The sequence below is a fragment of the Crotalus tigris genome, unplaced genomic scaffold, assembly GCF_016545835.1.
Source record: "Crotalus tigris isolate CLP2741 ecotype Arizona unplaced genomic scaffold, ASM1654583v1 scf7180000017625.6296891, whole genome shotgun sequence".
Taxonomy (NCBI): Eukaryota; Metazoa; Chordata; class Lepidosauria; order Squamata; family Viperidae; genus Crotalus; species Crotalus tigris.
The window spans coordinates 633,967-651,639 of record NW_024096520.1 but is presented as its reverse complement, the minus strand read 5'-3'; the positions used below and the strand labels follow the sequence as shown (position 1 = coordinate 651,639).

General features: G+C 38.4%; 1 protein-coding gene across 3 annotated transcripts in view; it reads right to left on the bottom strand.

Annotated features, from left to right (window-relative positions):
• Positions 1-17,673, bottom strand: part of TMTC1 (transmembrane O-mannosyltransferase targeting cadherins 1) — a 145,325-nt gene that overhangs the window by 113,585 nt on the left and 14,067 nt on the right. For 2 of the 3 annotated variants that reach the window (XM_039333324.1, XM_039333326.1), the window contains exons 2-5: positions 13,852-14,029; positions 8,429-8,502; positions 6,424-6,600; positions 1,810-2,016 (exon numbers count right to left, since the gene is read on the bottom strand). In XM_039333324.1, coding sequence (XP_039189258.1) covers positions 1,810-2,016; positions 6,424-6,600; positions 8,429-8,502; positions 13,852-14,029 — 636 coding nt within the window. Of the gene's footprint in view, positions 1-1,809; positions 2,017-6,423; positions 6,601-8,428; positions 8,503-13,851; positions 14,030-17,673 lie in introns of those variants that run through there. The other variant, XM_039333330.1, reaches the window with a different exon arrangement.

The window sequence follows — 17,673 nt, the reverse complement described above, 5'->3', positions numbered from 1 at the left end:
AGTGGTCAGCTTTTGTGCTCCTAACCTTTTGTTCTGCTGGTTCCAGCATTAACCAAGGAGCAAGAATAGCAATGTCTTGCGTGTCTATTAGCCCCAAGACAAAAAGTCACAATATAAGCAATATCTGATCTCAGGAACATGCCCAGCTTATATCAAATGCAGTGTGGAATTGTCAAGTCTCTGAATAATGATACAACAAAGACATCAGTTTTACAGCCTTACAACATTTAACATCCTGACCAAAGGCATAAAAAAAAATCACTTCTCATAGATCTAGATCTGAATAATCTAGTATGCAATCCACTGGATATGTTACAATACAATAACCATTCTTTGCTTTAAAACAAGGAAGGAATAGAAGAAGAAGATAACCTAACGTTTGCAAGAGGAATATCCTGTTCTTCTAAATGGTTGTGTGTTTAGGGGTAAATATTCAAACTCAATCAAATATGAAATTAGGAAATGCTGAAATGGATCTACATATAGCTTATCGTCATATTTAACACAACTTGTTTATGTGTTTCACCCCATTCAATCCTTTAAAGGCCTACTTCTAAAAAGCAAGTCTCTAAATACAATAAAACAAAGTGGGTCTGGTTTTAGTTGTACTTGACCAAAGCAACCTAATTCCATAAATAGGAATGGTTATCATATTCACTGTTTAATGGGAGGAAAATTTCTTAAAGCTGTGAGACATTTCGTAGTCTCTGGAGGGATGCCATAACAAGATATTAATAGATAGTGTTTTGCACATACACAAACACAACCTTGCATGACAAAAAAAAGGTAACAACAAAATATTATCTTTATTAAATGGTGAGAAAAAGATGAAGACTTGCATGATTCCATTATTATAGTCAACCTCAGTTGTAATATAATTGTAATAGATTATGAAAATAACTTTAAGAGATAGGAGGAAATGCTGCAGCTTAGACAATAGTCTGATAAGAGAAACATGAGTCCAAAGCCGGAATGGGTGTGGAGATAGCATCGCAGAATTGATCTGCTTAGTTCTCTGGACGGTAAAGGCAGGGCATGTCATTCTGAAGTGCTTTCAGACTTAACAAGATTCTGTTACTGTGACCGTACAATAAAACTAATATTAATATTCTAGGCTTTGATTCTCTGGTATGACAGTAGGTTTAGCCTTCCTGCGGAATTGATTTCTTGGTCTGGTCTATCTCGTGGGGTTGACATCCATCTTGCAAGTCTGATTGTGCTATGCCTCTTTCCCTTCTTATACTTCAGTGGATTAGAGATAGCAACAGCAATAGCATTTAGGCTTCTATCCAGGCCCATAGTGCTTTACACCACAGCACTCTCTGGGCAGTTTACAGCGTAGAAGCATTATTGCATATGGCCCCTAACAATTTGGGTCCTCATTTTACTGACCTCGGAAGGATGGAAAGCTGAGTCAACCTTGACCCCTGCCAGGATTGAACTCCTGGCAGTGGGCAGAGTTTGCCCACAATGTTGCATTTAACCACTGCACCACCAGGGCTCCTAACCGAGATGTCTGTCTCAACTGCTTTTAAACACCATCTGTTTGCTGTGGATTTCAGGTATGTTTTACCCTGGCATATCTTTGCCATGATCAGCTTCCTTGTTCTCTACAACATCCCGCAAGATAGTGATATAATCCACACTGACATCTCCTACACCACTGCCTTATCTCTGCCCATTCCCAACTAGATATATAGGATATGTTCGGATGTATACTCTGATGTATATGCTTCTCCTCCTACCCCTATACATCTCTTCGCCATTCTGTATGCATTTATATTCTAAACAATTGTGTGACTCTGGTACCTAAGCACAGCCCATGGAGCTTTTCTTAAGGTGGAAAGGCCATCGCCCTGTTGTTCTTCAGGGGAGGCAGGGTGGCAGGAGTTCCATGTCCCCCTGTGAGCCACACGGTGCTTCCCATTCTCCCGGCTGGATGACGGAAAATGTAAAGGGGTTTGTAGAGACGCTGCTGGCTGCCGAACCATCTTCACATGTAGCCCTCCATTTTTTCTAATTAACAAAAGAATAAGAAGCTTGCATTAGTAAGATAGAATTCTGCCTCTGTCTTGTTCGCAAGGAGAAAAATCTTAGCAACAATATTTATTTAGCAGTCTACCCATGTGAGAGGTAGCACAAATTGATCCAAAGACTAATTCCCAACCTAGCTGGCTGCCCAGAATTGAGAATGAATAAATACTAAGAAGCAAATTAGACTATTAGAAGATGTACCTGCTCAATGTTATTTATTTGCTTGTTGATTGGTTTAATTGCATGCGCTTTGACAGATTATTTAAACAGAAATGACATAAAAATGACACAAAAATAATGATAAAAAATAAACAAGATAAACAAGAACAAATAACAGAAGTAAAATGTTACATTAAAAACCCTTTTTGGTTACACATTTCCGTCTTCCATTTATTTCCCCAAACACTAACCTTTATCTAAGTATTTAACAGAATAATAGAACAACACAGTTGGAAGGGACCTTAGAGGTCTTCTAGTCCAACCCCCTGCTCAAGCAGGGGACGCTATATCATTCCAGACAAATAGTTGTCTAATCTCTTCTTAAAAGCCTCCAGTGATGGGACACCCACAACTTCTGAAGGCAAGCTGTTCCACTGGTTGAAATTATTGGTTGAAACCATTTGGTTGAAATTATTATTAAATAAAAAAACAAGCAAACATACAAAAAAATGAAATTTGCTAAAAAATAGAATTAAGGGAACCTCTGCTAAGGTAAGTCTTGTCAGTCTACATTTTTAGTCTTTTTTCGAGGTTGTCAACAGTCATGCAGGTAAAAATGATGCAATAGATATTGTACACCTGAGTTTTTAAAGAGCCTTTGACAAAATCCTCTATGAAAAACTGCTGAGAAAACTTCAGCTACCAAGGAAACAGAGAATGGGAAGGAAAGAGTAGATTTCATACCAAGATGCACAAAATAAGACCCCCTCAAGGATTGGCATTGGAGCTGGTGCCTTTGACTTGTATATGAACATTCTGGAGTTTGCAATCCAAGGCAATAAAAAAAAAAGATTGTGAAGAGTTGCAGAAAGATCTCTCAAAAATGAGTGAATTGGCATTCAAAAAGGAAAAGGTGGTTCAGAGTAGGCAAGTATAAAGAGATGCATGTTGCCTCCCCCAAAAAGCAAACTTCACTGATCCATTAATGAAAATTCATCAGAAAAGGGATTTTGGAATCACAACAGTCAGTTTGATAAAAATGTCAACCCATTATGTAGCAGATTAAAAAATGAGAATCTATGAGGGTGAAGGTTCATTCTACGAGCTTGTGGGTTGGTTTCTGAACATTTTGTTATCAGGCTAGGAATCAGGGATAAGCAACCTTGGCTCTTTTGTGACTCATGGACTTCAACTCCCAGAATTCCTGAGCCAGCATGGCTCAGCTTGGAAACTCCCCCTTTCCCCTCAGCATGACTGGCTCGGGAATTCTGGGAGTTGAAGTCCACAAGTCATAAAAGAGCCAAGGTTGCCTACCCCTGGGCTAGGTAATATCTTCAGCGGAGTTTAGGGGATGTCAGTGTCCGTGTTCTGCAGTTTCTGACAGTACTGCATTATTAGTCTAAACTGTTAGAACTATAGTAGCAGTGTTGTTTCTTTAAAAATGGTGAGAAAACCTGTCTCTTCAAATCAGTCCCCCAAATAAAAAGGACTTATGCAGACATAATAAATTAAACTACATAAATTATAACTCTTGTGCTTGATAACCTTGTCAGGGCTTCTACAAGTTGTATTGTCCAGATATTGGGCACCATATATTCCTGAAGCAATCAAACATAATAATTAGTATCTAATTATTATCTAGGGGTTTGCTAAACTATTAGCAGGTGATGGCATGTGACTAACCTTATCAGAGGTTGGAAGCTAAGCAGGATCAGGTCTAGTTATCCTCTGAATGGGGAATCATCTTATAATCCTGCAGCTAGATCCAAGTTGAAAGAACACAAGTGTAAACCACCTCCATATTGTTGTTATGACAACTTCATGGACATGAAATCACAAGACACATTTATCTTTACCTACCCAATGCTAATACCATTAGCATTATTATATTTTCCCTCATTATACTAATTATAGATTATATTTTTATCACCCCAGTTTTCTAATTACTCAGGATGACTTTAAAGTTTCTCCAATCTTATTCCCACCCTACTTTAGCTTCTGAGAGACAGTTTTGTGCAGTGCTTATGGCATCAGGTTAGATGCGCAGAGATGGCAAGTTGTAATCCTGCCCTAGACACAAAACCAGTTGGGTGACTTGGGGCCAGTCACTTAGGAAGGTGGAAAGGGCAAATTACTTCCAAAAAATCTTGCCAACAAAACTACAAGGTCTTGTCCAGGCAGTCACCAGGAAAGGCAATAAAAAACAAATCTTTAACTTCTATTTCCCTTTCACTGACCCAAAAAATGAGATTCAGGTAATGTCTTCATACAAATTGCTTCCCAAAGGAATAATGTGAAAATGAAAATGAGTTTCTGATTTTGACAGCTATATGTAATTCTCCAGAGATCAACCAAATCTAATGTGTAACACTTGTTCTAAAAATGATAGCCTTTGATTTAGGTTCCTATGGGTCTCTCAAAGCTACAGCACAATTCCAAACACATTGAACTTAATATTCAATATCAACGCCTCTTCTAACAAAAAAATAAAACCAGATAAAATTTAAAATATTTACTGAAGCATAGATAGATGGTAATTAGATTATCTTATACCTTAAATGTAGGGATTAAAGATAAGCTTTTTTTAAAAAATTGTGTAATTATAAGATATTTTATTATTTTGATATAGTGATATTTATACAATATCAACTAGAGATTATTAATACTTTAATATTCAACTGAGACTTTTAAAGACAGAAAAAAGGAAAGATATTAAGATTATCAGTTATCTAATGTTTAGATAAGGGACAGTTTTGAAGATAGAAAAAAGTCAAAGTATTATATCAACGTTAACTATAATTTGGAAAATCAATGTCGATAAATGGAAAATTAAATACATTTTTATGTTCAAAACTGAATGTAACTTTAACAAATAGTGAACTACTGTTCTACAATGAAGATTTCTGTCTTAAAATGAATACTTACTACTGAGCTCTCCACCCTGTTACTTATTACTATTTGGGCATGCTGAGAAAAATAGAAAAACAACAAAGCAAAGTTGGCAATAGCAAGTAAAAGAAAAAGAAAACAAGGGGAAAAGCTTTTCTAGCTTTCCTCTTCTTGTCCTTTTGCTAATTTGTGATATCTTTATACACTCAGAACCTTTTAGAAGCCAGACTATAAAGGTTTATATTTGCCATACTGTTTTGTATTATATGTATATTGTATATATGGGAAAGTGTTAAGCTTTTGAACAGCAAGTATTTGTTCACTGTTGCACAAAAGAATGAGTTTTCTTTTATGCCCAACACTATTCAGATGCCTAAGAGAGCCAGTATGGTGTAGTGGTTGAGGTGTTTTGCTTGTTTGTTTATTTGTTCATTCAATTTGTAAAGGTAATGGTAACTGTTTCCCTGTCCAGAGCACAGTGCTCATCTCCGTTTCTTGACCGAGCTAGCATTGTCCGAAAACAATTTCCATGGTCTTGTGCCCAGCATGACTATATACCAAAGTTGCACAGAATTCTGTTACCTTCCCACTGAAGTGGTACCTATTAATCTACTCATGTTTGCATGCTTTCAAACTGCTAGGTGGGCAGGAGCTGGGGCAAGGAACTGGAACTCATCCCACTGCATGGACATCAGGTCTCGGACCCAGGCTATGAGCTCTCCAGCTGACAAGCTCAGAGTCTTTAACCACTAAGCCGTCATGCCCCATTCGACTTGTACAGCTACCCAATTCACAAAGCAAATCAGGGAGCAAAGAAAAAAAAACACCAGCAACCGAGGACACAAATCAATATGCTGCGATGTCGCTTAGAGACAGGGTCACTCCACATTCTGGCCCCATTTCTGAATGCTGAAGTAGGTTCAGGTCTACCTGTAGCCATGACAAGTCACTGTGTGGCCTCGGGCCACTCTCACTCTCTCAGCCCAACCTACTTCAAAGGATTGTTCTGGAGATAAAAGGAAGGAGGAACCCATGCGAATTGCCTTAAGCTTTTGGAGAAAAAGGTGATATAAATCTAACAAATAAATAAAGCTGAATTGGAAGCTGAGTTGGGAAGTTCTTTGGTCTGGTGCTTGAGGGAAGGATAGTACTAATTTTATGGATTGTTGTGAGCTGCCAAAAATTATTATACGAGATGGATGACCACATAAATCCTGTTAATAAGTAAAACACACAACATACATGTAAATGGGCATGCATGCTATTGGACAGTTTTGGGAACAGGCCTTGTCTGTCTCTGCAATAAAAATGCCAAAATTGTAAGGTACACACTCTACTCACAATCTGGATCCATTTTGTGAAAGCAGGAAGCCATCGTACACTAAGCAGACGCCAAATACGGTGATCCCCGTTTCCTTTACCAGCATTGCACAAGTCCCAAGAAATAAACTAAGCAGCAAAAAGGACGGGGAGGCAGTGGGAGGAAAATGTTCCCCAACATAAAGCTGATCCACACTCCTGCAAGGCAGAAGGAAAAGCCAACTGTGAAATGAAAATTTTACTACAGTACTAGCAATAGCAATTAGACTTATATACCACCCCGTAGTGCTTTACAGCAGAGGTCCCCAACCTTTTGGCCACCAGGGACCAGTTCTGTGGAGAGAGGTTTTTCTGCGGACTGGAGGGAGCGTGGTTTTGTGTGCTGCCTGCATCCCACGGATGGGGCTTTGCTTGTTTGTGCAAACCGGTTGCTAGCATGCCGCGGCCTGGTACTGGTCCACAGACCGGGGTTTGGGGACCCCTGCTTTACAGCACTCTCTGGGTGGTTTGCAATGTCAGCATATTGGCCCCAACCATCATATTATCGACCTTGGAAAGATGGAAGATTGAGTCAACCTTTTGCCCATCAGGATCAAACTCCAGGCTGTGGACAGAATTTACCTGCAATACTGCATTTTAAGTTCTGCGCTACCATGGCTCTTAAACCTTATAACCCCTAAGACAGACTTAATCTAAATTAAAAAAAAAACAGAAATAAAGATTTTGAACCCAGAAACCCTGTCTGTAAGAACGTATATAATTGTCCAGAGTTGTCTAGGAAAAGGTAGCTTTATAAATTGAATAAATAAATCAGTGGCTGGGTTTGATATGGAACACAGTATAAATAGGCAGGGAAGAATTATATTTCCTCTCTATTGCCATGTTATTAACCCACAATCCATTCACATTGAAACAGGAATTTTCTTCTTTTTTCCTTTCAATAATTTTTATTCAAAGACTATCAAGATGTAGAGAAGAAGAGGACAATTCTGGTTGACTAACTTGACTAAGTTTTTGGGATGATCAAGAAATATACCAGGGGCAACTATGAGGCAAATTTGGCTGTATCATATATCTTCAATAAGGTCACTCATTATTTTGGAGAGACATTAAGAGTCTGTTAAATCCAAAGGCATAAAAAAGTAGAGTGACTTGACTTTTTTTTTTTTCTGGGACGAACAGAGGAAACTTCTTGTGTTTACTCTCACACAATGAAGGATGAAGAACAAAGAAGCCACTTGAACTACCTGTGCCAAGTTGGGTAAGAAGTGGAGAGCTGCAAGAGAGAGGTGGGGAAACAGTAGGGAACAGTGTAGGCAACAGAGCTAGAGGATTTTATGATGATAGATAAGGAGCAGGAAGTGATCAACAAGTAATATATAGGAAGTAGAGAATATGGTAAAGAGAAGCCACTTGACTTCTGATCTCCTCTACTCCCCAGGGATAGCTGCGGATAGTTGGGAACAAAAAGGTTCAGATGATGGTCTATATGGTCTAAGCTCCACCTCCTTTTTATATGCATTGAATGCACAACAAATATATAGAAAGGGTAAGGCTTTCAAAAATGGCCACAGCCCCCATATTGACTTTTTTGACCCCACCACAGATGTTGCTGCTCTCTTCTCCCCCGTTCAAGATGGATAAGGTTTGTAGCAGTGCACGCTTCTTTTTTCTCCCCTAAAGCAAGAAGGCTGGTAAATGCACAGATGAAAAAATGCTAGCACACACATAGAAGCATTTGCTAAGATGCACTTCAGAAACAATGGACTTGTGCATTATTATGAGGCTGACCTCCAAATGCAAATTCAGTCCATTGTATCCAAAGTTCCTCAAACTGGAGCCTATCAAATCAAAGTTTCAGTGTAATATAATTCAGTTTTCCTTAATTCCCCAGTCATTCTACAAAAGAAGGGGGGGGGGAAAGGGAGACTATGAAAGGAAGGAGTTGGGGTTATCAACATAAAATAGATCCAAAAGGTTCACGTATCTTATTTAAAAACCACAAGCATTCTAAGATAAAAGATACCTATTATAGGAGAGAAAAGCCAAAAGAAATAACAGACAGGCCAGAACATCTGCTCTGCCGACTATACCCGTTACCTAAAAAAAAATAAATGGAGAAAGGCAGAATAAGTTACAAGTTGCAATCAAACAGCAAGACTAAATGTCAAAGCTCCTGCAAAGAAAGTGTATATACAGATGGTTTTCAACTTATGACCATTCATTTAGCAACTGTTCAAAGTAACAAGTTTGTTGTTCTTGTTGTTAGTTGCAAAGTCGTGTCTGACCCCCCGTGACCCTATGGACAACGTTCCTCCAGGCCTTCCTGTCCTCTACCATCTTCTGGAGTCCATTTAAGCTCACGTCTACTGCTTCAGTGACTCCATCCAGCCACCTCATTCTCTGTTGGCCCCTTCTTCTATTGCTCTCAATATTTTCCCTGCATTAGGCTCTTCTCCAGTGAGTCTCCAGTGAGACTCACTGGAGAAAGTAACAAGAGCAATGAAAAAAAGTGACTTACAACCAGTCCTCAAACTTATGAGTGTTGCAACAACATCGCAGTCATGTGATCACAATTCAGGTATTTGGCTTGCGGCTTGCATTCATGATAGTGTTCTGCAGTCGCGAGATTGCCATTCGCTACCTTCCCAGCCAGCTTTCCACAAGCAAAGTCAGTGGGGAAGCCAGCAGGGAAGACTGCAAGCCACAGTTGTGTCATGTGTCGCTTAATGACCAAGAGTGATTTGCTTAAATGTCCCCATCAAAAAAGGTTATAAAATCAAATGCAGTCATCTGTTGCCTCACTTAAATCAAGGACCACCTGTAGGATAAGTACTGCCTAAGATATTTAGAGAACTTGCTGTTTGGTTATAGTGATAAAAATCTGTAGAATGTTTTATGCTGAAACCATGTAAAAAATGTGGACTCTTTCGAATGGCATCAGAAAGAAGAACAGATGAGGTTGTCCAGCCAACTTTCTAGAGAAGGCTTTCATAAATGTTTTTACCTCAAAGAGCTTTATCTATCCCTTGTTGTTTTCAATACAGGTAATCCTCGACTTATGCCCACAATTGAGCCCAAAATTTCTGTTGCTTAGCGGAATAGTTGTTTTGCCCCATGTTACCACCTTTTCTGCCACAGCTGTTAAATGAATCACTGCAGTTGTTAAATTAGCCATGCGGTTGTTAAGTGAAGCTGGCTTCCCCATTGACTTTGCTTGTCAGAAGGTCGCAGATCTCGAGACACTGCAACCATCATAGAGATGAGTCAGTTGCCAAGCATCTGAATTTTGATCATGTCCCCATGGGGATGGCTGCAACGGTGTAAAAAAACAGTCAGAAGTCACTTTTTTCAGTGCCGTTGTAACTTTGAATGGCCACTAAACAAACTGTTATAAGTCGAGGACTATCTGTAAATTATGAAGGGAAGTCTTGAATATTTACCAATGTTCTTCTAATGTAACATATAAATAACTACAGAGATGGCCTTAATGGACCACATAAGTGAGCCCAGTAATTCTTAGCTATGATATACCTACTTCCCTACAGGGGCAGTCAGAAATGTCAATTTTGTGTTTGAAACCCCTCCTCTTTTTACCCCCAATGTATGGAAAAGGGGGAGATACCGTTAGGATTGCCATTATGACTTTTTTCATTGCCTCTGCAGATGCTTCCCTGTGAAAGACAAAGCAATTCCTAAATGTTCATGACTACAAAAGACGCACTCACCAAGAGTTTTGTCAATTCCCCCAAACTGGCAAATTTCTTAACCATTTATTCACTTTATTATAACTTCACCTATTTTGAAACTTGGCTTATGCTAAAGATCATTCATCTTCACTCTGAACTCTATTCATTTTTATTTTTAAAAAATCCCAAGTGTGTTGTATTCTCCAACGAACACCTCTGCAGTCTTTCCCCAAAACTAATGATATACACATAAGCACCCACTTAATCCTATTTAAGTAGTGGGAGAATGTAAAAACTGCTCGATTAATCCTGGGAAGTACTTAGAGAACTCAAGACTCCTTTGTAATGAAAAGTTCAATTTCACTCTCCTAATATTATATAACTTTAGGCATTCTAGGGATTCCTCATTTGCAAGCCATTGCACAATTACAATTATCCCACATCTGCCACCCCACCATCCCAAAGCAAGCACCAGTAAACAGAAATATCAATTAGCCTTTTGCAGTGTTTCATTAACAGCTGTGCAGACATCCTTTCTAATTTACAGGAATATCTTCTAATTATCTTCAAAACAGTTAAGGGCAAACATTGTTTTTACAAGTCAGGGCATAAAAGAGCTAGAAAGTACCAGAAGCCAGATACAAGAAGTTTCTGTTATCCAAAAATGCATTTTAGGTTCTGTTATTTTGGGCAGCATAGAATTATAAGAAGAGATTGGGCAACCAAGATCCCTTCCAACTCTGTTGTTGTTGTCATTGTCATCATCATCATCATCATCATCATTATATGAGGGGTTTTAGCAGAATCCCAGTGGAAGGAACTTGGTCTTCAAGCCAAAACAGTAGCATCAGGAAACAGTGGTAGATTATGCTATTTAGAAATAAAAATTAGCAATATACTACAGGAAGGAGGTTAAAAATGGGAAAGGAGTACTAGATTTGCTCAAGGGCAAAGAATTCTAATTCTAATTTCAGTCCTCCACTCACAATCATTTGTTTAGCAACTGTTCAAAGTTATAGTGGCTCTGAGAAAAGTGATTTAGGACTGGTCCTCACATGTAATGACCATCACAGCATCCCACAGTCACATGATCAAAATTTGGGTACTTGGCAACCAACTTGTAATGACAATGGTTGCAGCATCCCAGTGTCCTATGATCCCCAGTGGCTATCTTCCCAGTCTGCTTTCTAATAAGCAAAGACAATGGGAGAAGCCAGATTCGCACAACTGTGTGATTCACTTAACAACTGCAGTGATTTGCTTAACAACTGTCATAAAACTGGGTGCAATTCAGTTAACAACTGGCTTGCTTAGGAATTGAAATTCTGGTCCCAATGGTCGTGAATCAAGGACTACCTGTACTGGGAGGAAAATTGAAAAAGTTAGGAGAAAAGAATGGAATAGAACAGGTACTGTTCTATTGTAGGTAGGGCTGATGGGAATTGAGGACCAACAACATTTAGAAGTCCACAGCTCTCTTGTCCCAGAATTATATCAACCTAAGACAGGGGTCGCCAACCTTGGCAATTTTAAGACTTGCGGACTTCAACTCCCAGGATTCCTCAGCCAGCATGAGGAATTCTGGGAACTGAAGTCCACAAGTCTTAAAGTTGTCAAGGTTGGGACCCTTGACCTAGAAGACACATTTAGGTTGGAATACCTAATTATGGAGCAATGCATACTGCAACTGATCCAATTGTGTCTTACCTATTGCCTCACCGGAAAAGAAGAGGAGAAATCTTGCAAGTCTTCAATTTGTTTTTAAAGGAGTGGAGGAAATGCTCCTTTAATTTATTTATTTTTTTACGCAAGTAAGGAATCAATACTCAAGTTTGTGTTGACAAAAGGAATCGTTAAGTGTATTTACGATTTGCTAAAAAAAAATGATACCAAATTTGTGGATACCGCTCGAGTATTTGCTTGATGCCTGCTGTCTAGGCTACAAATTGAGAAACTCCGGATTAATAAGGAGACATTCTTCCAACAGATTCTTCAGCTCAACCATCATTGAAATAGATGCATGAATTCACAGCTTCTGGTCAAGTCAGAAGAGCCTGGCAGACAATTTTGGATTACGTCCCAAAACAAAACTCTCTCCTAAAAACATGGCAGAATTCCCAGAAATGCATTGGGTTGTTTTGGAATTTGACTTCCCCGCTTTCTTGTCATTCTTGAATAAAAATAACAAAATCTTAGTAAGGGTTTTAGTGTACTAAATAAAACCCTATGTTTTAAATCACTTTGTGATTTAAATATCATCCCAAAATGAATTCATTACATGGCCTTATGTTTCTCCTTTTTTATATTATCTTTTTTTAATTATTTTTATAAATAACTCAAGGCGGCAAATATATCCAACACTCCCTCCTCCTCCTATTTTCCTGTGAGGTGGGATGGGCTGAGAGGAAGGGACTGGCCCAAGGTTACCCCAGTGGACTTTCATGCTCCTTCAGTTTCATTCCTTCTTCTCCTATATGACAATTATAATATTAACCTATTCTACAGAATTGTTGTATATACTGTAAGGCTTGTTCTGAATCCTATAGCAAAATAGGGCTGAGTTAATGGAGATTTGATTTCAGGTAATCTTGAAAATCATTATGCAACTGCTCAGTATGCTTATATTTTGATACAGGTAATCCTCAACTTATGACCACAACTGAGGCCAAAATTCATGTTGCCAAGTGAAAAATTTGTTAAGTGAGTTTTGTCCCATTTTATGACTTCTCTTGCCACATTTGTGACGTGAATCACTGCAGTTGTTAAATTAGTAACACGGTTGTTAAGTCAATCTGGCTTCCCTATTAACTTTGCTTAAGATTTTGTTAAGGTTGCAAAAGGGGATCACATGACGCCAGGACACTGCAACCATTATAAATGTGAGTCAGTTACCAACCATCCAATGTAAATCATGTGACCATGTAACTTCGAACATAACTAAGTAAACCGTTGTAAATCGAGGACTACCTGTATAAGCTCATAGTGACAAATCATTTTTAAAATTAAGATTTATAAATCCATCAGAATGAGGAATATTTCTAACATTTTGCAGGGTAATTATAATGCAGTTGATCTCCCAAAACAAAACCTAACTAAATGATAATTGATGCCATTTGGGGCATTTAGGATTTTCCAGATGTAAATTGTCCAAATCAAATGTGATTCAAGATGATCTGAATGAGATCTAGCTTCCTGTGTTATCTGAAATGTTATATCTAATACACTATGAGCTGTTTCTGGTTCAGATAATTTATTCCCAGAAACCACAAAACCATCTCTTGGGAACAGCAAGCTTCTGATTCAGCATTGGGTGGAAAGTTTCAGAATTTAAAACAGTTTATTCCCATGCTACTAATTTTTGCATATCTTCATTTAAAGCATATTAAAAAAAACATTATGTGATTTTTAAACTTCTCATTATTCTTCCATGAAACACTTAGCCTTTTTTTTAACAGTATTGATTGAGGCAGTTAATTAAAAATATTCTCAAATTATTCATATCAGAAGCAAACTGGTATGAAAGAAATCTCACTGAAATACATAGGATTTATTTCTAAGAAAACTTGCTGTACATGAGAGTAGATCTAAAGTCTTAAGTGCTCTCAAAAATCTATCAGAATTATTGAGAAGATATGAAGTTGTCTTTAATGAAGCCAACATTACACTTATCTTTATAGGAGAGATTGTCAGTGATTGGGAAGATCTAAACTTTCATGAAGCTGCATTGTAATTGTAGCTTGAAGTGATCTCGCATACTTACGGCCTCAGTGTGAATGGGGTGGGCAGCAAAAAATAGAGCTGTGACAAAAGCCAGGCCACTATCCTTGAAAACAGTTTTGTCACAAGTATACATCAGCACAAGTGTCACAAGGCAATGCAGGACTACATTCAAGGCATGGAAGTAGAAGGGATTCATCCCAGCCAACAGTATGTTCAGCCTGTAAGAAAGCAAAGTCAGAATTGTAATAGATGCTGAATGGAAAAATGCAGTGTTAGAGAAAACAGAATATCCATCTACATCAGGGGTCTTCAAACTTGGCCCTTTTATGACTTGTGGACTTCAACTCCTAGAATTCCTCAGCCAGTGTGCCCTGATCTACATAAACTCATAACTAGTTCAAATTAATCCATGTAGAGAATCTGTATACTGCTAAAACTCTCATATCTGTTTGTTTATAACCTTGAAGTGGGCAAAACGGTGCAGCACAGGACCACAGTTTTTCAATCAATGTACCTCAAATGGGCTAACTTACAGAATGAATCCAAATCTGGGACCCATAATTCCCATGGGATTTAAATTTGGCAAAGTTGTGGCTGGTCCAGTACAGTCAATTGTAGTTGTGGGGATCATCATTTCCAGTGTCCCCTGCCAGTTTCTACAAGGGAAGTCAGTGGGAAAGCTGGCAGGAAATTGGAAGTTACTCCTGCTCCAGTTGTTCTTTTCCCACTTGTGGTTATTATGTTTCTCTGTTTAGCTAAGGAAATATCTCTAAAATAATGACTCAGTGGGCCATGGGTTGATTACAAATATTTACAGACTGATCACCATATAGCTACAAATATATGAAGTTCCTTGATTCACATACTGCTCTGCCTATCTAAGGGTTATCTCTAGTCAACCAGTCAGTCAGATCTAGGTAGAAAACTGCTGTAGATTTCCAGAGATCTTTAAGGTCCAAACTATTTGTTCCCTACCACTGAGTCAATCACTTCTGCCAATCCTCAGCCTGAATTAGAAAGGCGGAGGAAAAATTATTTTCTTTTCAGTTTACAAGTACTTTTTTCTTGGCTACATGGAACTAATTTTAGCTCCACCCTGGCTAACAGAGCAGCAACTTTTTACAAATAAGCATGATATAAATATGATTTTCCCTGGGAAGACTCTTTTGTTTCTCTATGTCTGTGGATGAAACAGAATGAGGCCAAAGAAGCAGCACATTCAGTTCTCTCAGGAAGTGAGCCCAGCAACTGATCTTTCTGTGGTGGGATCCAGAGGACAGAAGGGCCTCCTCAGTGGAAGGAGGAGAGTATGGAATCAAGAGAAAGCATACAACTTTGCCTTAAAGATTTCATGTCTTTGTCTAAATGTCTGGGAGATCAACCAAGTCAAGATGGAAGACATGAGTGTTGTGACCTAGATAAAAAAGGGGTGAGGTTTGCTCGCATGGCTGTAGGCCTCTTCGGGAATTTTTGACACCTCCCTGGAGATACTCCTGCTGAAGAGTAAGACAAAAGGAGTTGGGATGGGATAGGGGACATCCAGTTCTTCCCTGAATCTCTGCTGTGCTGTTGAAACACCAACCCTGCCTGCAACTCCTTTCCCCAAATCTATCTTTAATTAATCAATCTGATGCTCTGTTGTATCTTTAATGGTTGCTAATCAGGCAGTACAACTATAAGCACGTGGCTGCAAAAAGAAAAGGACTAGGAAACAAAATGCGAAAATGGCTAGACTATGGTGTTGGAATAAAAATATGGTAGCGACTGCAGAAGGAGAGTATTAGTGATTGAATTATCACAGTGATATGTAATCTGATTAAAATATTTAGTGTTATGAAATACATAAATCCAATTGAAGGTGCTCCACTGAATGAGCTAATGAATTGTTATTTAGCCATTTCCCATGGCAGGATTTTTTTGACTCTTCTTTGTTTGAAGATAGCTGCACTGACTCGGGTCTGAAAAGACCCTGGGAAAGAGGAAGGCAGTTTGAAAAACAAAACAAGCATTAAACATCAGCACATTCCTATGTTATCAGGGAAATGGACTAGCTAGCTCTCCTGTCCATCAAAAGTTGGACAGCAAGAGAAATAAGAACTCTCTACCTCAGCAACTCCAAGAATTCTAAAAATGAAAGCATCTAGCTCTAGAAAGCCATAACAAACTTTCAGTAACAGAACACAAAATTTTCACAAAGATGCCTGTGTTCAGATTTATTGAAGAAGAAAGGGAATTAGGTCTTTCCCAGGCTCTGAGAAGATTGAAACATAATGTTAACATTTCTGAACATGGTTTAGTGAACACATCTGATTAAGCCCAAACCAAGCAAACTGCATTATGGCTTACTGCAGTGCATTTTGGCTTAGTGTTACTTCTTCATTAGTTCTGTAACCTGCCTTTCGTCCAGGGGTACAAGTGGTGTACAATTTTCTCTACAATCAGCCTATGATTGGTCTATAAGATCTGACTCCCCACCGAATAGCAGAAAAGAGAGCCAGAAAAATGTAACTCTTTTCTGTCACCAAGTGGTTGTATCAGATCTACTCATAGGTCATTCCTACTTATAAAGCGCATGGGCTGATGATAGCTGGCTGAAAGTCATCCAAATGTTTTCCATAACTGAGGGTGGTCTTGAACTTCATTCTCCCTGGCTTCAGTCCAACTTCTTAACCACTACAGCACATTGGTTGATCTTTGCTCCTACTCGTTTTATAGAATTGCTCCAAGGTATCTCCAGAGGCTGAGAACTCTGCAAGTATAAATAAATGAGACATGACAAGATCAAGGATGGGAATTGCAAGACATTTCTGGCTCACAAGGATTTCTGTTTAAGCTGTTTTAAAAGGGAGCTCTTTGGAGCCCTATCAGTAAAAGAAAGAAAAGATAGTTTCGCCCTGAACCTTCTTTAAATTGCTGAGATGACTGTCTTAATCATCTCACTAAGCCACAGTGTGGCCTATTTGGTTTCAGTTTAATATGATTTTTAACTGAGACGCTGTAATTTAGATACTACAATTTAACATGTTATATGAAGCCAGCCAATTATGATTTATGTAACAGACCAGGAGTGCCCAGATTTTCTGGGCTAATGAGCGTACTTGAGATAATTGACTATAATGCAAAAGGTTGCCTCCCCCCCCCCCAAAAAAAATAATAGGGCAACAATAAAGAGTAATTCTTATTTTATTCTATTAATATTTAAATTTAAATATATAGTCAGGATGATTATATTCCCATCTTAATCAGACTCTTCCGTCACTTTAGAAATTAAAATTGTAAGACTTTAAGGAGAAACATACAGCATTTGGAACTCAGTGGGAGCATCTCTGAAATAAATCATTGCTAAACAAACTGCAGCTTAGTGCAATATGGGTACACAGCTAATGTCAACTTGCATCTGACCGGAGACTAACAAAACAATTCAAACAAAACAGGGGCCTAATATTTATATGATCTCCCTGATTAAAGACCTTCCAGCTGTAGAGCAATTTAAAAAAAAAAAAAATCCAATAGATCTAGCTAATCTATTCACTAAAGAATCCAGTTCTGAATTACAGGCACTGAAATTATGTACATCTGGAGAGCAATAACTTGGGAAAATCTTATATAATACTTTTTGACTTACGACTGCAAATAGGACCAGAATTTCGGTACTTAAGTCATGAATATTGCAAGTCAAGGCTCCCCACATGACCAGACCTGATTTTATGACCATTTTTTTTACACAATCATAAATGCAACCCCTTTTCCTAAATAAATGAGGGGTTTTTGCCAGAAATTGGCAAAAAGACACCAGAAACCAGCAAAATACATTGTGGTCATGTGACTACAGAATACTGCAACCAATCATAAATGTGAAGAT